Here is a 17,558-nt window from a genome sequence, read left to right on the forward strand (position 1 = left end):
AATGGCTTAAGTGGACTGAACTGTGTGCCAAGTTGGAAGTTGTAAGTGGTACTTAAAGCGGGCGTGAACCACTCACGTCGTCCGGTGAGGGACAGGGTGGTGCTGACGTTGTCTTCCCAGCTGTCGCCAGCTGACGATAGCTTGACTGGAGTGTGTTACGTATCGCCTGTGTTTGCCAACAGCATCGTCTGGGAAGCTCTGGCCCCAGGTGTACACTACGGAATAGAGCTGCCGCAACACGCAACGACGACGCCGGTCGCAACATGGAGCAGCCACAGCCTGCGCCGGGCTCGCTGAGCTGGCGCTTGAGCTCGCATCCAATAACGCTCTTGACCTTCTTGGGGTTTCGAGTGTGTAAGTGTTGTTACTGCTGCTGTTGTTGCTGCTGCCACGGCCGCTGGCCCTGCTGTGGTTCAACTTGCTGACCTTGCTACCCTCGGCGACAGCTAGCCTTCTCGTCTACCTCTTCGGCCTCCTCTTCACCAACAACCTGTAAGACAGCCACAGCGCCAGATTCACCCGTTGCCCAACTCCCAAACGCCGCGGGCAACCGCATGCTGACGTGGAGCCTAACAATAACAAAAAAAAAGGGTCATGATCTTCATCATCACCATCCTGCTCCTCGCCGCCGACTTCTACTACCTCAAGAATATTGCCGGCCGCCGGCTGGTCGGCCTGCGCTGGTGGAACGAGGTGGACCCGGCGACGGGCGAGTCGCACTGGGTCTTCGAGAGCAGCGAGCCGGGCACCAAGGTCGTCAACGCGACCGACAGCCGCTTCTTCTGGATCGCCATCTACGCGCAGCCGCTCTTCTGGATCGCGCTGGCCCTCGTCGCCGTGCTGACCCTCAAGTTCATCTGGCTGCCGCTTGTTGGTGCGTCTTCCCATTTTCCTTCCCGTCGGGAGACAAGAGGAGAGAGCGAGAGCGACGTGGTGAAAAAAGGATGTTGGGCTGACGTTACTGGGGGCATTTGCTGTTTCTCAGCTATCGCGCTCGTCTTGACCATCACCAACTCGCTCGCGTTTTCGAGGTGCGACAAGTTCAGCCAGGCCTCGAACTTGGCCGGAAGCGCCTTCAGTAGCGGCAACCTGGCTGGGAGTATCGCGAGCAACATGGTTGGAAGGTTCTTCTCCAGGTGAAACGGTACGCTTAGGACGTGTGAGGGCCGACTTCTGCGGTACGAAAGGCGCTCCCTTCCTCTGTGATGGAGACATCGCAGCTGGGGCGTCGTTACGGCAACGCCGTTGCTCCAAAGACCCGGGTTTGGTAAAGTATACGATAGGGACATTTTGACAGTGGGGTATCTCAAGGGTTCTCGAGTGTATGTATATGACTTCTTCGCGACGGGGATCTGGCGTTTGCACGGTGGGTGGGCTTCATGAGAGCGTTTCTACATGCTGTGTTTACCTATGCCCATAACTCTTTGCTTCCGGGTTGTGACACGCCAGTCGCTTGGGGTAATCTCAAGCCGGACCACTGAGCAGAAGGAGTCATGCGATCTACGGTGGGCGTGCTGCCCAGCTCCGAGGACTTGTCCAGGGATGGACTCTGCCATATTACCACTGGTGAGTCTCCGTTAACTCTCTCAAAGTCTAGCTCGTCTGGGACAAGGCAGCGAGAGCGGGATATCTCTTATGCAGTATCAAGGCTAACGACGGTAGACGGTAAGGTCGGAAAGCGAACGACGGCCCAGTGCAAATGCGAGACAACCCTTTCCTGACCCTTTCCCGACATGAACTCCGCCAGCAATCGTCCTGAAACAGCTCCGGCCAACCCAAACGATCGTCAGGGGAAATAAAAATATAGATATAGATCATCAAGAAAACGGAAATCATAAAACGCCTCCCGTCCCGTTGACCGTTGTCGGCAGGCGCCTCAGCGCCTCGCAGCCTGCTCGATGGCGGCATCCAGCTGCCGCTCCTCCTCCTCGAGCCTGCGGATCTCCTCCTCCGTCATGCCTTCCTCAACCAGGTGCGCATACGGCGTCGTCAGCGCCCGCGGTGTGGCCCTGCCCGGGGTGGAGCTCGGCACGCTGACGCGCGCCTCGTCGGCTGGCGCCAGCGACGCCGCGCGTACGCTGGGCGTTCCGGCCGCCGGGGCGGCGGCGCCGCCGACGCTCGGGCGGTCCGAGTACGGAGTGAAGGACCGCGGCTGGTCGCCCTGCGGTTGCTGCCGAAGCCCGCCCGCAGCAAGCCCACCGCCCGCAACGCCCGCAGCCAGGGCTTCCCCGTGGACCGAGCCGTCCTGGTACGCGCTGCTGCTGGGGCCGGCGCCCGGAGCACCGTCGTCCGAGTAGGGCGAGTGCGGGCCGGCATCGACGTCGGCGGCCGCCTCTTTTTCGGCCATGAGGTCCTCGGCGCGGTTGCCGGGGACGTACGCAGAGTCGACGGGAAGCATGGCCGTCTTCTTCTGGCGCCGGCGCAGTAGGCACCAGACCAGGCCGAAGAGCAGAGCGAGGCCGACGACACCGCAAGCAACAGCGATGCCGATGACGGCGCCGGTGGACAGCCCGCTGTCGCCTGCGCTCTTCGCGGGACTCCCGGCTGGCTGGACGCCTGAGGCGTCGGGGCTCTGGTCACTGGCGGAGGGCGAAAGCATCGTCGTTGCCGTCGGCGTCGCCGACGCGGTGTTTGTCCCCGCCCATTGGTAAGGGGCTGGGTTGGAGAAGTGCGAGTTGTTCTTGTATTCAAGGTACTCGCTTTGACCTTGCACAAGGGTAAACACCCGACTGGTGGCCTGGTTCCCAGTCCATGTAGCCTGGAAGAACAGGAGCGTGCCGCTAGGGATTATGTCTTTTAGCGAGGAGATGGACAGCTGGGAAAAGGACACCTGACCGCCGGATGGACTCTCGGAGACTACGCGGTCAGTGTCAGCATATCCATATTGTACGGCCCGCAGAGAAACCAAACCGGGGGAACCGACCTAAAAGCGTCATGTTCTGGTTTCCGTCGGTATGCGCCTGGCGCTTTTGGAGATCCCTAGCCTTCTTGCCCGATGCGCTGCCGTCCGGGTTCGTGGGGCCGTCCGTCGGATTCGGAGTCGAAATTGTGGCATCGACTGACGGCTCTTGCGCTTCCGATGTGGCTTGCCCCCGGCCTATCTGCGTTGGATGGTCGTCCTGGTCGGTGAACGAGAACAGGAGAATCTCTGCGGCGTTGGCGCCCGACGCCGTCCATTTGAACGGGTTGCTCTGCGCTTTCTCGTAAGACAAGATGGCCTCAGGTCCCCAACTCCCGACAAAGCTGTTCGGGTCGAAGTTGACGTCTGCTTTCACGGTCAGGGCGAAGGCCACCGCCGCCAGCCAACCCCTCCGCCTTGATATCCGCATCGTTCGTAAGCCGCCCCCGAGGCGTCGAGCGCTTTTCGATCGATCAAACTCGAAGTTTCATCGCACAACCAACTCGTCTTTGTTTCGCTGCTTGTCAATCCGGAAAACAAGGCCGTAGGGCGTCTCTGGATGGGGGATTCGCAAGCCGCCAATGGCGTGGAGAATGCGAGGCAGGAAAAAAAAAGGTGTCCCAACCTGGTGTCTCGCGGGGAGAATGTGGGCGACGAGGCTGGCTCCGTGCCAAGGTCAGCAGCACCACTCCCGCACTCCCACGGCCAGCTCAAGCGCTCTCAGCTGGGGTGGGAGGACTGCGCGGTTCCATGCGCACAGCCAAAGGCAAGCAAGAAGAGGCGCAGCTTCACCAACCAGAAGCCCCTGTCCTGGTAAGCCATTTGCAGTGCGCCATCCCCAAAGCGGCACATGGTTTCGAGGTTTGCTAACTAGCGGCTGCCTTTTCTTCGACCCCAAGCTGGTGAAGCCTTGAAAGAGCCCCGCGACCCTCGACTCCAGACTGCGGATGTAGTAGTTACGGATACTCCGTATTGAGTACGGATTATGCTTCTGTCAATCAAACGGAAGCAGAGCCTTGGCCAAGATGCGGATTCAAAGTCTTCTTCCCCTCTTCTCTGTTTCTTTTTTCTCTTCTCTTTCGCTTACTCAAAGGATTCTTTTCCAACTCCCGTTTCCCGTCGCTGTCCAGGCCTTGAACTGTCCTGTGGAGATCCGCGTGGTGGTGCTTACTCCGAGTTGCGAGCGCAACCAATCGTTGACCGGACCACCTACTCGCCCTTCGCCAAATATAGTAGTATGTACTGTATTCCGTACACATGGGAACATACCAACACAGCACAGTGCAGCCCGCAACAGCAATGCTTTCCATGCTGGGCAAATCATCCTTAAGCAGAGTCAACGGAACCCTTTTGGCTGCACGTCGCAGCACCGGACGCAGAATGTCAGAGAAGTAGCGAGCAGGAAGCGCCAGAAAGAGGATGTCTCTGTTTGCTGCCCCCCCCGTCGCCCCCCAGCATTGTTGCAGCAGCGCTCGGTGGAAGAATTGATGGACCCGTCAGCAATCAGCCAATTCCCCCGGCTGAGTCCCGTTCTGGCACCAATCGACTGTTCCGGTAGGGGAGCGGCTGATCCTCGCTTGCAAGACGCCAAGCCTTGGCTGCTCAGGCCCTTTCTCTTCACCGTTAAGCTTCCACGTGACTTGTCGATAGTGTCATGATGTGGCTTCAGCTTCAACACAACATCTCCCCGAGTGGGGCAATCTGGGAGAAGCACGGAAGGGAGGTAACGTGCACGCCATGGCAGTCGGGAGTCGGGTTGTCGAGGTCCGACCCAAGTCTGGCCGAGCCATGACAAGGTAGCCCAGGCTTTACCTCTTTTTCTTGTTCACCTGCTCCTTCAGCAACAGATCCCGCATGGCTGCTCGGTCGTTCCGGCTTCCTCCCAGCTTCGGGCCCCGGAGGATCTCGTCCTTGTTCCTGGCGTTCTTGGCTCCGGGTTTGGCAGGATGCGCCGGTCTTCGCCTCCGGTTCCGCTGCGCCATGGCCTCCATGAATTCGCGCCGGAACTCCTCGGCGATCCGGTCATCGGCAGCAACATCTTCCTCTTCGACGCTGGCCGGGTTGGCGGCCTGCTCGGATTGGTTGTCGTACAAGCTGACTATGGAATGCGTTAGCCTGCTGTTTCCGATCGCTAGGAGGAAATCGAGGTGATGAGGGCAAACTTACGCCTGTTCTCGCTCAGGAACTCCTCGACGAGCTGGTCGCGCTTGATATCGTCACTCCCGCGACGATTTCTCGACCGCAGTGGCTTGCCGTCCCTCCCGAGACGGGCTTTCCCAGACTGTCCTTTGCTCTCGTCGAGCTCTTCCTCCTCGATCTGACCTTCCAGCCGCCTTCGCGCGCGTTCGGTCATGGCGACGTTCCGCGCGCGGGCTTCTTCGCCGAGGTCGATCTCGAGAATTCGGCCTTGCAGTACCCGCTGGGAATCGGCTTGCCCGTCGGGACCTGCTGAGCTAGGCCCCGGCTGGCCGTCGGTCGTAGATGTAGTGCTGCCGCTGTGCATCTGCTGCCGCTCTTGCGCTTCCTGCTGGGCGGCGGCTTCTGCGGCGTGCCGCATGCGCCTAGCTAACTCGGATTCTACGTACTCCTCCCTTGCTTGATCAGTCGCCGTCCCATTCTCGAGGTTTCGCCATCGCGGGACACTCACATGTGTTTGTTGACCAACTCGCCAACCAGCCCCGTTTGCGGCGCAAATCGTTTCGAGATGCCGCCGATGAGCGCAGCTTCCGCTCCCTGCTGGGCATCTGCGCTGCCGTGTAGGACGACGCTCTGTTCCGAGTCCTGCTCGCCTGTCGCCGGCTCGTCGCCATGGGAGGACGGTCCTGCCCGGAAACCGACGCCACCAGACCGATGTTTGCGCGCGTTCCGCAGACGCAGCACCTCGGCGACTGAAAGACCTTCGTCGTTCTCGTCGTAGTTGGCAGACGCGGCATGTGTGGTAGAGGATGCGGCGGGGCCAGTCTCGGTGGCGGCTCCGCCGTTGCTCTCATCGATCGGCTGGTCCGCTCGCAGGCGATACATCTTTCGTTTCTTTCCCGACCGAAATAGGACCGGAGGCGTAGCCTCTCCCCCGTCGTTGACCGTCTGCATGTTGGGCTGATGGCCGCTGATTATTGCTCGGCGGCAATGGATGATGATGTTGTGCAGGAGGTGGCGTTCAATTATGTTTGGATCCAGCTTCCGGTCGTGCAGACTGCGCCTTCAAGGATCACCTATGTGAGGGTAACCCTAACCCTCCGTGCCCAGAGCAACCTCTGCGATGCCCCATTCCTTTCCGGGTACTGAGCCCTGTGATTCTTCCTGTCCCGCAACTCAAAGAAAATGATACTTTCGAGCGTTATGTTGTGATTCTCTTAGGTGGTATCAACTTGCCGTTACTTAAGACGTACGTATGTACCTTAGGTATTTGTGCATTTTTTAGTTTCACAAACGGTCCTGTGCCTGCAGGTAATGAATGACCCAGGGACAAGCTCGGTGAACAGGAGTAGCCATCGAGAAGAGAGAGCTGGGTTAGCAGGCTTTACATGTCTAGTCCGCGGTCGCCCATCCACAGGCCAGAGAAACAGCTTGCACCTTCAGACAGCTGTACATTAGTTGACCGGGAACCCGAAACCGGAAATAATTGAAACGCCAGGTCGGCGCGACGTCAAGATGACCTCAAATATCAAGTGTCCCACAAACTCCTCATGGAGGTTTGTCCGTAAAAAAGTGATCTGACAAAAATAGCCTCAACCGGCCGCCGCCAGACGTTCGAGCCCGGCCCATGCGACCTGAGCCCTTTGACCGGCAGCCGACCGTATTTGCAGCCGGGGGACCCACCCGGACGACCGACCGGTCGCCACGGCGATCTTCGGCCCACATTTCCGGGCCGGCCCTGACCTTGCCCGCCGCTTCCGAGCGCAAGCCGAGCCACGGCGGATCGTGGTTCGGCGACTTGAGCTCTCCATTTGCACCTTCTAGAAAACCGGGATGGAGACTATGGAGCAAGGTTGCGGGCAGCTACATCGGCCGTTTTGTGGGGGAAGATAGCACTGACGGAAATAGTACTTGGCCGGATGGTCGAATGGTCCGTTGATGTCCGGCCGGGTCTTGCGGGAGGATACTGCGTAGCATGGTGGAAACCTGTCATTCATCACCCATCACGCAAATTTGGGTGGGGTGGTGGTTAGGTTGGGGGAATTCATCGTTGGTGGTCGTGACCTCCATATCTTACTTTCCGATGCCGTGTCACTGGAGGCGGGACACCGACATACCCGATCGCCCCTCCCGCGAAGTACCATGCAGACCCGAACCGCTGCGGATTTTCTACCACACAGCAACAAATCTCTGCATTCCAAGTCCGCTGGATCTTGGCACTCGAGATCTTGGGGATTAGGTGTGTACAAACAAGATCGTGCAACACCACAAGCATGGGGACGAGATGCCACAGGCTGGCCGGATAGGTGTTGAATGCGATAGCCTCATCCCGTTGTGGCCCGCAGCGGCCTGGCCGTAACCTACATTTCCATGGACGTTTCTATTTCGGTGTCCGGGGTCACCATCGGGAAGGCCGGTACGGTACCTACAGTGTCCGTGTCCGCATAAACGGCCGCTACCGGCCGTACGAGACCACCCCCACAGACCGCACAAACACACCGATCCGATGCACGGCGGTTGACACAAACACAAACTTGAAGAGTTTGCAAAGCCAAAGGCAGGACGTATCGTGAAACCAGTGCAACATTTGCCGCCAGCCAGCGTAAGGTGTATCTCGGAACTGAATCTAAACCACAAAACTCAGAGGAGTTAGGTGCCCCCAGGTTTTCCCCCCAACGCCGCCGTGTACCGCTCCCTTCCTAAATGCATGCGCATGATGTGAAGCTGTCTCGCTCGCATGACAGCCAAGTGAGCGAGTGTAGCGTACCCCTTTCTTCCCCCGTTTTCACGGCCGCGAAAAACAACTTCGCACCTCTCCGTGCAGTGCTTGAACCCCCCTGGCTGGTGACAAGATCAACATCGGGTGCCGCCAGAAACATACTTCATCCCATCAAAACGCCCGCCCCCCTTGGGGGAATCACACATCCCATGCGGGGCTCCCTAGGAGCCCGAGAAACACTCGTAAAATATATACAGAGAATGTAGCGTGTCGCAACGTCGATTCGTCCGCACGCTTTAGCCGCCGTTGTTGTTGTCGTGTGGAGCGCCACGGCCCAAATTCAGGAAAGAAGAGAAAAATCAAATCCATGTGGTCGCCATCGGCCTCGGCGGAGCAAAGAAGGTCGCAAACAGGCCGCGAATTTCGCTCAGATACTCGTCGGCGCTGAGCTTCAGGAGGCCCTTGGCCTGCATCTCCTGCGCATCCGTGTCGACCACGTTCACCACCTGGTCCTTGACTCCGTACTCCTCGGCAATCTCCGACACCTGCGCCAGCTCCGGCCCAAAGGGGTGCTGCGATTCCGAGTAGTCTTTCTTGTGCTGTTGCTGGCGCTGGTGCTGGTGCTGGTGCTGGTACTGGTGCACGTGCGGCGGCTGCGGCCGGGGAGGGGAAGCAGGGGCGGGCGCCGCAGGGACGGGAGCCGCAGGGACGGGAGCCGCAGGGGCGGGCGCCGCAGAGGCTGCGCCGGAGAGCTTGGACTTGTGGTAGGCGGGGATCGAGCTGTGCGACGTGACGCTGGTACTTGTGCTGCTGGACGATGACCGCGAGAAAGTGAAGCTTGCCTTAGTCGAAACCGTGCGCTGCGACTGTTGAGACATGTTGGAGGCGGATCGCTGCCGGACCAGCGTGTTGTGCGGCTTCTTCGAGTGAGAGACCGTGCGCTGCGGAACCACTGGCGCCTCGGACTGCGCGGGAGCCTTCGCCGGCTGCTGCGCGGGAACGGTGAAATAGCAGGACAGGTGGTTGGGCTCCGGGGACAAAGACCTCTTTGGGGATGACTCGACATCGGGACTCGTGGGAGGAGTCGTGCCGTTTGTGAGCGCGCTGTCGGACATGTCGTCGTCCAATCTCTGCGATGACCCCGTGGATGACGCCGACAAGGGATGGATATCCGGGGCATTGTACGACAACATGTTGGTGGTGTGAATGAGTTCGATGGGGCTCGAGATCTTGTGGCGGATGGAATTGCCACGCTGAGGCCCTTTCTCTGCCAGCTCCGCCGCCTGGATACTCTGCTTGACCCGTCGGGTCGTAAACGCCCTGGCGATCGACATCCTGCCTGACGACTTTTCCAACTGCTGCTCGCCGAGAATTGACGTTGTGAGAAAAATCTGGGTGGAGAGGCGAATTCGAGGAAACCCGTGGCCTCGAAGCGATGATCGAGGCGGCAGGTGAACTATCGAGGTCGCCTTCCACTCAGGAAATGGAAATTGAGAGGGGATGAATCAATCGGTCGATGGCAATTCCTGGTGTTCTGGGTCGAAGGAGGGCGCGGGTGAGGAACGGACAGGCGCTTGTTAACAACGCACTGTCGCTTCCTGAGAGGTGGGAAACCGTGGCACGTCCTGTGACCCAGCACCGGTGCGACGTTGCGTTCGGCGTGGCTCGCGCAAGTTTCGCTGCACACCTCCCGACGATGGTATCCTCCCCCGCCCTACCACGGCAGCCCGGGTGAGACCAGGTGACGGCGGACACGGCTTGCACTCCTCGGAGCGCCTTTGGCCTCCTGACGCGGTCGCAAATGAGTGGGAGGTGTGGTGCTCAAACGTGACCAGGCCCAAAGAGATTGAAGAAAGAGAGCGCTGAATGAGAAATAAAGTACCCTCGGCGGCTTTCACAAAGAAGTCGAAGACGCCAATGAAACCGGGGGTTTTATAAAATGCGCGTGGGATCCAGTCCGTTTCTGCGGTGGACGGGCTTTGATGCCGTCAATATATACGCGCAAAAGAAGACGAATAGAGGGAATGTGTTGGAGAATGGCTATGCTGCCGTGGTCGTTGACGACTGTCGCCGGGCCCGTTTCGTTTCCAATGAACGAGAAACGAGTCAGAGAGTGTGTGTTGGGTAAAGGAATGGAAACTGCTCAGAGGAGTCCAGATAGGCCCGCGATGAGGAACTCCGAGTAGTTCAAGAGAGCTGTTGAAGGAGAGTGAGGCGGATCCGAAAGATCGATCGGAAGCACCGTCGGAAACGGAAAGGTTGAAAAGAGGGAGGGGAGCGCATCGACAAAAAAACTCTGGAACGTTACTCAAGGAAAGGGCATGAGGTTTGGCCCAAAAGCGCAAACCTTCCTGAGCACACGACGAGGACGGGAGAAGGGGGGTTGTAGCCGGTACATCTTTGGCCGCTCTGAAACAGGTGACGCCCGAGGTATCCGTACCCCTGGTGCCTCGGCTGGTTATCATCTTGGACCAGGGGACTGGCCTGTTGGATTGGCCGCTGGCCGGGCAGGCGGGAGCAAACCACAATGCGCAGGGTCGCGGTGGTGGTGATCGCTGGCGGGGACCAGGCCCGGTCACGCCGTTTCCAGTGAGGAACCCGCCCACCGGACCATCGAGGCCTGACCCGCCATCCCTGCCGATGGGTCCGTAGGTGCTCTATCCCGGTATTCTGGTTGGCCCACCGTTCTTAAGCCCCTCTTGACTGAACGAATCAGAATCGACATTCCCGCAAGCCGCCCACGGGTAGACGTTAAAGAGGTCCCGCCAAGACTAATTTCCAGCCCTGGTCTTACACCGTCAGTACGTAGCCACCATCGCCACGGGGTTTGCACTATCGCCACGGGTTAGCCACTGGTTAGTTCGCCGGGGGTACGGGGGGCGGCGCCAGCCCTCCGCTAGTTAGGGTGAGGGTTATAGTTAGGGTGAGGGTCAAGGTTAGGGTATAGGTTAACTTCGTTTTCTTTTTTTCAATTTTATTAAGGTTTTATAAAGTTATTACAACGAGTTTTTACAAGTATTTATAGTTTGTCTTCGTCGCTAATGCTCTAAGTCGTTGTAGCCCTACTTACCCCTTAGCGATATATAAAAGCCTATAATTCTTAGTGTCTTAGTAGGACCTCTTTAACGACGACCCGCCTACGTTCCCCTTTTCTCCCAATACAGTTCTAGTCGTCGTTAAAGAGATCCTACCAAGACACTAAGAATTATAGGCTTTTATATATCGCTAAAGGGTAAATAGGGCTACAACGACTTAGAGCATTAACGACAAAGACAAACTGTAAATACTTATAAAAACTCGTTGCAACAACTTTACGATACCTCAACCAAATTGAAAAAAAAGAAAACAAAGTTAACCTATACCCTAACCTTGACCCTTACTCTAACTATAACCCTCACCCTAACTAGCGGGGGGCTAGCGCCGCCCCCTGCACCCCCGGCGAACTAACCAGTGGCTAACCTATAGCGATAGTGCAAACCCCGTGGCGATGGTAGCTACGTACTGACGGTGTAAGACCAGGGCTAGAAATTAGTCTTGGCGGGACCTCTTTAACGTCTACCGCGGTTCTTCCAACCCGGCGGGGCATGACAATTGAGAACTGAGAACCCTCTCACATACACTCGTGCATCTCAGCGTTCCTGGAGGAACGGAGAAATGAAGCGATTCAGCGCTGTCTAACGAGGTAACTTTGATGCCGAGTGAGCAGGCCATCAGTGTACTTATAAGCTCCTCGACCGTATCTTAACTCCCTCCTTCACACTTCGGCAGCGTGTTGGGCACAGAAATACCGCTCGGCCGGCGACCATGGGCTCCGCTTGGGTTCATGCAGGGACCCCCGCATGAGCACGGAGCACGTTGCGTCCCTGCAGACGGCATTTTTTCGAACAGGCAAGGACGTGGCGCGATCCAAAGGTCCCACGTTAGCCCCACAGGAAGGAATCCCTCCACTCCTCCGTACGTACACTACGGAGCACCGATCAGAGGTTCGGACGGCTGCATCATTTATCTCCCCACTGGGTACATCCTAGAACAGATATAAATCTGCCTCTGCTCATCCCACAGCAGAAAGCCGAAAACCGAGATTTCGCGCCGAGCTGAAGGCCAGGAGGACTCCATCCTCCACCGAAATGCTGAAGCAACTGGCCGATTCACTCTTCTTTCGTGCATCTCCCACCTGGTAGTGTAGTGTAGGCCGCCGCCCCGTGGGCGACCAGGGGGATTGATTACCCTGGTCTTCCCGTCCACTGAGAGCTCGAGAATCAGTTCTGTTCCTGCAGTTGAAACGGGCCTAAAGCCCCGATGGGCGCTGATTGGCCAGGCGTTTCACTTCCGGCCACCACCGGCGTGTTTCTCGACCATGCGCGCGGCTGATCCACGAGTGGGTGAACATCGGCTAGAGGTTATAGAGGTCCCGCCAAGACTAATTTCGGCCAATTGTCGGCAATGTTTTTACAGCGTCAGTACCCCGCCAAGACCGCCAAGGGGTTTGCACTATCGCCACGGGTTAGCCACAGGTTAGTTCGCTGGGGGTGCGGGGGGCGGCGCCAGCCCCCCGCTGGTTAGGATTCGGGTTAAGGTTAGGGTGAGGGTCAAGGTTAGGGTGCGGGTTAACTTCGTTTTCTTTTTTTTCGATTTGGTTTGAGGTTTGGTGAAGTTGTTGCTACGAGTCTTCGCGATTGTGCATTGTCGACGTTGCTCTAAGTCGTTGCAGCCCCGCTCACCCTGTGGCGATTGTAAATACTTGTAAGCGGCAACCTCCGAAATTAGTCTTGGCGGGACCTCTATAACCACAACCGAACATCGACTAAACGTCATGTCGGTCGAGCGCCTTGTCCCCGAGGCCCCGCTAGCCTTTGAGCAACGTTGTGTTGAGACAAGCGCCCGTCCTCCTGGCGATGCGCTCGTGGGGTAGCGGACCCTCAGGGCGGCGACGCATGACAATCGCTCCACAGCAAATGTATAAGGAAAACTGCGGGAGGATACTGTGTAAATGCAGCAACAAGCGTTAAAACCACAATATACAGCAGTTTGACCAATTCTAGCACAGGCACATAATGTATATACCTGGCAGGTAGTAGATGTAAAATTTTGGGTGGGCGCCCGCTGAGGACGAGAACGATCTCCACATTCCTGGACCAGCTCCCCTGAGAACGGGCGATGCATGAATTGACTCGTCATTAGTATAAAGCGGAGCTTTGTGTTATGCGCACCCTTTTGGACCGGAGTGAGCATCGACTCACGCCACGGAATACACAGTACGACATTGCCCCGGCTGGGTGGGTATGTGCCTTCGTTATGCGGAGCTCCGTAAATGCCATCCAAAACAGCCAACGCAGAGTGCGGATTCCCGTTCCGGCCAGACAAGAAGGCTAGCAGTGCAGTACCATCCGCATGATATCAAGGCTCTTCAGTCCTAATCTTCGTCCATCGAGTCCCCATCATGGCTTAACGCGGCGCCGTCCTCCTCGTCATCGTCCTCTTCATTCTCCCCCTCCTCCTCACTGCTGCTGCTCTCATCGTCATCCACGCCGACCAGGCGATCCTCAACCTCGCCATCCCCGGAAGCCTTGGTCGGCACCCTTTGGCCAAACGCCTTGCGGACGCCGGGGTTTGTGCTGGTGTCCCAGACAGAAACCGTCCCCTTGCTACCGGCAACCGCGAGCCTGAAAGCGACTTCTTTGTCCGGCGCAAAGGTCGTGGAGAAGACCTTGCCGACGCCAAAGTCGCGCGAGACGACCAACGAGGGTCCCTCCGCGCTGATGTTCCACAGCTTGACCGTCTTGTCGGTGGACCCGGTGGCCATGAACCCGGGGATCACAGGGTTCAGGTCGAACGACGAGACGGACTCGTCGTGGGCCTGCAGCTTCCAGACCGTCTTGCTGGCCGCGGGGTCCTTGGAAGCATTGCGCACATCAAAGTAGTGGATGACGCCCCGCTCGGTCGAGACGTAGAAGAAGTTGGGGTCGTGCGGGTCCCACCTCACGTTCTCGACGTCGCTCTCCACGCCCACCTTCATCGGCTGCTCGCCCGGCGCGCGCATGTCGGCGACGGCGGCGGTGCGGTCGTAGCTGCCGCTCAGCAACACTGTGGACTCGACAGAGTGCCAGGAAAGCGAGCAGATCTTGTCGGCGTGGTAGCTGTACGACTTGGCGCACTTGGCCGTGTGCAGGTCCCAGAGCTTGACGGTCTTGTCCGCCGAAGCGGATGCCAGGAGGTTCCGGTGTTTCCTGTTCGCGGCGAGTGCCAAGACAGCATCGACGTGATATTCGTCATTCGCCTTTTTGGACTTCTTTTTCTTCTTTTTCTTCTTCTTGTCCTCCTCGGCGTTGCCCCCTTGCCCCAGGATCGCGTTGGGGTACATGCAGTCCACAGTGTCGAGGTCCCATATCTCAATGTCTGGGTCGAATGTGCCGATGGCGACGAAGTTCGCCGCTGCGTCCTTCTCGACGCCGGGTTTGCTGACGGGGATGTCCAGCCACTCGACGCACAAGGGGATCGCGGGCAGCATGATGTCGTGGTGCACGTAGAGGTTGTCCGCCTCGTCCTCGTAGACGTAGACTTCCAGGTGGGCAAGCTCATCCTCGACCTTGGCGGCTAACAGCAGGTTGTCAGTTGCCAAAATTTGCAGGTCCTCGCGGTCTTCCTCGTCTTCGACGTCGTCTTTCAGGGTGATGTACGGATCGTCCTCGTTGGACTCGTAGTAGGCTAGCGACTTGACATTTCCAAACATGGCCATGGACTGGCCCTCGCCCTGCTCGTCATCATCGTCGTAGTGCTCGAGGTCATATTCTTTCAGGTCGTCGTCAATCTCGGTGCTGTGCCTCCTTGTTAGTGGCGACGACCCTAGCGGCTGCTGCGCATGACGGGGAGGGCTGTTACGAACTCGGAAGCGTTGTCGTCTTCTGCTGAGGGCTTGTTTTCTTGCTCCTTTTTCCCTGAAGACTTCTCCGGTGTGGCCTCGTTCTCTTGCGCCTCCTCGAGGTCCTCCTTGGCGTCGTCGAGCTGCAGTTTCGCCAGGCTCGCGATGCGCTCGAATTCCTCCTCGTCAAAATTATACTTTGTGGGGAACGGTGCCGCAAAACCCCGCGGCACCCACGTGGTAGTTGTTATCATCGACGACATTTTCAAGATTAGAGAGACTCCTTGGCCACTGGTGGATGGCTCCGATGAGGACTAGGTAGGCCGCCTGCTGCGGCCGGTGCTGGCTCGATATCGAAGATTTCCTCACTCTCCCAACTTTTTAGCGGGGCGCATCACAGCGGGGCCCAGTTATTATCTTATCGCCCGCCCAGGGTTTCACAGAGACCAGGTCCTATGCTCCATACAGGTACTCCGGAGTCCGCTGTGGCTCCACAATTATCGAGAGACGGGCGCGCCATTGTTCCGCGTATTAGCGGTACCTTAATAGCAGTGACCAAGAGTCTCGCAATCAGGAGCGCTGACGACCCGACGTCCGGGCGGAACAGCCGTGCATCTGATCTTCGCAACAATGGTCCGCGACTACGAGGATGACCGCTCCATCAAGCGGCGGAAGCTTGACTTCAACCCTCTCCGCTCCGATGATCGATTCGGCGACCTGCCGTCTCGCCTTCACAGCAAGACCAATGGCGTTTCCCACTCTCGTGGCTCGACTCCCCGTGCTGGCTCGAGGCCTGCGGGCGCGGCCACTCCGCGACAACGAGAATTCGATGGCCCCGAGGCCGGCGTGGACGACATTGACGCCGTCAACGCGCTGGACCGCGACTGGTACGGCGGCGACGACGACTTGGGCGGCCACACGTTTGGCGACGAGACGCACAACCCATTTGGCGACGACAGCGGCTGGGCAGCGCAGGAGCGTGAGGCCGCGCTGGCGGAGAAGAAGATCGGCCTGTTTTCCCGAGGGATGAGCGCGCGCCAGATGCAGAAGCAGAAGGACGTGGATGCCTGGGAGACCAACCGGATGCTCACCTCGGGTGTGGCGCAGAGGAGAGACATGGGCCACAACTTTGAAGAGGACCAGGAAGGCACGCGGGTGCACCTCCTGGTGCACGATCTGCGACCCCCGTTCCTGGATGGACGGACCGTCTTCACGAAGCAGCTCGACCCGGTCCCGGCTGTGCGCGATGCTCAGAGCGACATGGCTGTTTTCAGCCGAAAAGGGAGCAGGGTCGTCAGGGAAAGGAGACAGCAGCGAGAGCGCGCGAGACAAGCCCAGGAAGCAACCAAGGTGGCGGGGACCGCGCTTGGGAACCTGATGGGCGTCAAGGACGAGGACACCGATAGCGCGCTTCCCATCGCCAGGGAAGAGGATACCAAGGCGCAGAACACAAATAGGTTCAGCGATCACCTGAAACAATCCGAGGGCGCGAGCAGCTTCAGTCAGAGCAAGACCCTGAAGGAGCAACGGGAGTTTCTCCCAGCGTTTGCTGTGCGCGAGGAGCTACTGCGCTGCATCCGGGACAACCAAGTGGTCATCGTGATCGGGGAGACGGGCTCCGGCAAGACGACGCAGCTCACCCAGTTTCTCTACGAAGACGGCTACGGCAAGACCGGCATGATTGGCTGTACGCAGCCCCGCAGAGTCGCGGCAATGAGCGTCGCCAAGCGCGTTGCGGAGGAAATGGAGGTGAAGCTCGGCAGCACGGTCGGCTACGCTATCCGCTTCGAGGACTGCACCAGCAAGGACACGGTCATCAAGTACATGACGGACGGCGTCCTGCTCCGGGAATCGCTCAACGAGCCGGACCTGGACAGGTACTCGTGCGTCATCATGGACGAGGCGCACGAGAGAGCACTCAACACGGACGTCCTGATGGGCCTCTTCAAGAAGATCCTGCAGCGGCGGCGCGACCTGAAGCTGATCGTCACCTCGGCCACTATGAACTCCAAGCGCTTTTCCGACTTCTTCGGCGGCGCTCCCGAGTTCACCATCCCTGGTCGCACATTCCCTGTGGATATCCTGTTCCATCGGTCGCCTGTCGAGGACTACGTGGATCAGGCTGTGCAGCAGGTCCTGGCCATCCACGTGGGGAAGCCGGCTGGCGACATCCTTGTCTTCATGACGGGCCAAGAGGACATCGAGGTGACTTGCGAGCTCATCCGCGAGCGGCTGGACGCACTCAACGATCCGCCGAAGCTCAGCATTCTGCCCATTTACAGCCAGATGCCCGCCGATCTTCAAGCTAAAATTTTCGATCGAGCTCCTCCAGGAGTCCGGAAGTGCATCGTGGCGACGAACATCGCCGAGACAAGCCTGACAGTCGACGGCATCATGTACGTGGTAGACGCCGGATATTCCAAACTCAAAGTGTACAACCCGCGGATGGGCATGGACACGCTTCAGATCACACCCATATCGCAGGCGAACGCCGCCCAACGGGCGGGCCGTGCGGGGCGAACAGGACCGGGACAGGCATATCGGCTCTATACCGAGAAGGCATTCAGGGATGAGATGTACATCCAGACGATCCCCGAGATTCAAAGGACGAATCTGAGCAACACTGTTCTGCTCCTCAAGTCACTCGGTGTCAAGGACCTGCTGGACTTCGACTTCATGGACCCGCCGCCTCAGGACACCATCACGACCTCGCTGTTCGACCTCTGGGCATTGGGTGCGCTGGATAACCTCGGCGAGTTGACGGCGCTGGGGCGCAAGATGAACGCGTTCCCGATGGACCCGTCGCTTGCCAAGCTTCTGATCATGTCGGAGGAGTACGGCTGCAGCGAGGAGATGGTGACCATCGTGTCAATGCTCTCGGTTCCCAACGTCTTCTACCGGCCCAAGGAGCGGCAGGAGGAGTCGGACGCAGCGCGCGAGAAGTT

The 17,558-nt window shown here is 58.4% G+C and overlaps 6 protein-coding genes across 6 annotated transcripts; 1 reads left to right on the top strand and 5 right to left on the bottom strand.

The window, feature by feature from the left end:
* Positions 1–161: 161 nt before the first annotated feature.
* On the top strand, positions 162–1,305 carry THITE_2113044 (uncharacterized protein). The gene is made up of 4 exons (XM_003652017.1): positions 162–354; positions 447–492; positions 591–874; positions 986–1,305. The coding sequence occupies exons 1-4, from the start codon at positions 264–266 to the stop codon at positions 1,138–1,140; spliced, it is 576 nt and encodes a 191-aa protein (XP_003652065.1). The 5' UTR covers positions 162–263; the 3' UTR covers positions 1,141–1,305.
* Positions 1,306–1,798: 493 nt separating this feature from the next.
* On the bottom strand, positions 1,799–3,775 carry THITE_2113048 (uncharacterized protein). Its single transcript, XM_003652018.1, has 2 exons — positions 2,924–3,775; positions 1,799–2,856 (listed from the first exon to the last, which is right to left on the bottom strand). The coding sequence occupies exons 1-2, from the start codon at positions 3,327–3,329 to the stop codon at positions 1,877–1,879; spliced, it is 1,386 nt and encodes a 461-aa protein (XP_003652066.1). The 5' UTR covers positions 3,330–3,775; the 3' UTR covers positions 1,799–1,876.
* An 857-nt stretch (positions 3,776–4,632) lies between these two features.
* On the bottom strand, positions 4,633–6,085 carry THITE_2113051 (uncharacterized protein). Its single transcript, XM_003652019.1, has 3 exons — positions 5,547–6,085; positions 5,066–5,490; positions 4,633–4,997 (listed from the first exon to the last, which is right to left on the bottom strand). Exons 1-3 carry the CDS (start codon positions 5,987–5,989, stop codon positions 4,708–4,710), a joined length of 1,158 nt encoding a protein of 385 aa, XP_003652067.1. The 5' UTR covers positions 5,990–6,085; the 3' UTR covers positions 4,633–4,707.
* A 498-nt stretch (positions 6,086–6,583) lies between these two features.
* THITE_2127891 (uncharacterized protein) lies at positions 6,584–7,310 on the bottom strand (the record flags this gene model as incomplete). Its single annotated transcript, XM_003652020.1, has 3 exons — positions 6,584–6,855; positions 6,936–7,021; positions 7,153–7,310. The coding sequence occupies 3 exons, from the start codon at positions 7,308–7,310 to the stop codon at positions 6,584–6,586; spliced, it is 516 nt and encodes a 171-aa protein (XP_003652068.1).
* Positions 7,311–7,600: 290 nt separating this feature from the next.
* THITE_2170077 (uncharacterized protein) lies at positions 7,601–9,987 on the bottom strand. Its single transcript, XM_003652021.1, has one exon. The coding sequence runs from the start codon at positions 9,086–9,088 to the stop codon at positions 8,114–8,116; it is 975 nt and encodes a 324-aa protein (XP_003652069.1). The 5' UTR covers positions 9,089–9,987; the 3' UTR covers positions 7,601–8,113.
* A 3,089-nt stretch (positions 9,988–13,076) lies between these two features.
* Positions 13,077–14,978, bottom strand: THITE_2113056 (uncharacterized protein). Its single transcript, XM_003652022.1, has 2 exons — positions 14,638–14,978; positions 13,077–14,569 (listed from the first exon to the last, which is right to left on the bottom strand). Exons 1-2 carry the CDS (start codon positions 14,874–14,876, stop codon positions 13,168–13,170), a joined length of 1,641 nt encoding a protein of 546 aa, XP_003652070.1. The 5' UTR covers positions 14,877–14,978; the 3' UTR covers positions 13,077–13,167.
* Between the last annotated feature and the right edge of the window lie 2,580 nt (positions 14,979–17,558).

The sequence above is a fragment of the Thermothielavioides terrestris genome, chromosome 2 (genome assembly GCF_000226115.1).
Source record: "Thermothielavioides terrestris NRRL 8126 chromosome 2, complete sequence".
NCBI classification, from domain to species: Eukaryota; Fungi; Ascomycota; class Sordariomycetes; order Sordariales; family Chaetomiaceae; genus Thermothielavioides; species Thermothielavioides terrestris.

Bases quoted from the DNA above. Each gene is read 5' to 3' on its own strand.
- THITE_2113056 (XM_003652022.1), bottom strand. From the start codon at position 14,876: ATGTCGTCGATGATAACAACTACCACGTGGGTGCCGCGGGGTTTTGCG. The intron at 14,570-14,637 runs GTTCGTAACAGC...AAGGAGGCACAG, and splicing joins GAAGACGACAACGCTTCCGA to CACCGAGATTGACGACGACC.
- THITE_2113048 (XM_003652018.1), bottom strand. From the start codon at position 3,329: ATGCGGATATCAAGGCGGAGGGGTTGGCTGGCGGCGGTGGCCTTCGCC. The intron at 2,857-2,923 runs GTCGGTTCCCCC...CTGACCGCGTAG, and splicing joins CCAGAACATGACGCTTTTAG to TCTCCGAGAGTCCATCCGGC.
- THITE_2170077 (XM_003652021.1), bottom strand. From the start codon at position 9,088: ATGTCGATCGCCAGGGCGTTTACGACCCGACGGGTCAAGCAGAGTATC.
- THITE_2113044 (XM_003652017.1), top strand. From the start codon at position 264: ATGGAGCAGCCACAGCCTGCGCCGGGCTCGCTGAGCTGGCGCTTGAGC. The intron at 493-590 runs GTAAGACAGCCA...ACAAAAAAAAAG, and splicing joins CTCCTCTTCACCAACAACCT to GGTCATGATCTTCATCATCA. The intron at 875-985 runs GTGCGTCTTCCC...GCTGTTTCTCAG, and splicing joins CATCTGGCTGCCGCTTGTTG to CTATCGCGCTCGTCTTGACC.
- THITE_2113051 (XM_003652019.1), bottom strand. From the start codon at position 5,989: ATGCAGACGGTCAACGACGGGGGAGAGGCTACGCCTCCGGTCCTATTT. The intron at 5,491-5,546 runs GTGAGTGTCCCG...TGATCAAGCAAG, and splicing joins GAGTTGGTCAACAAACACAT to GGAGGAGTACGTAGAATCCG. The intron at 4,998-5,065 runs GTAAGTTTGCCC...CGCATTCCATAG, and splicing joins GTTCCTGAGCGAGAACAGGC to TCAGCTTGTACGACAACCAA.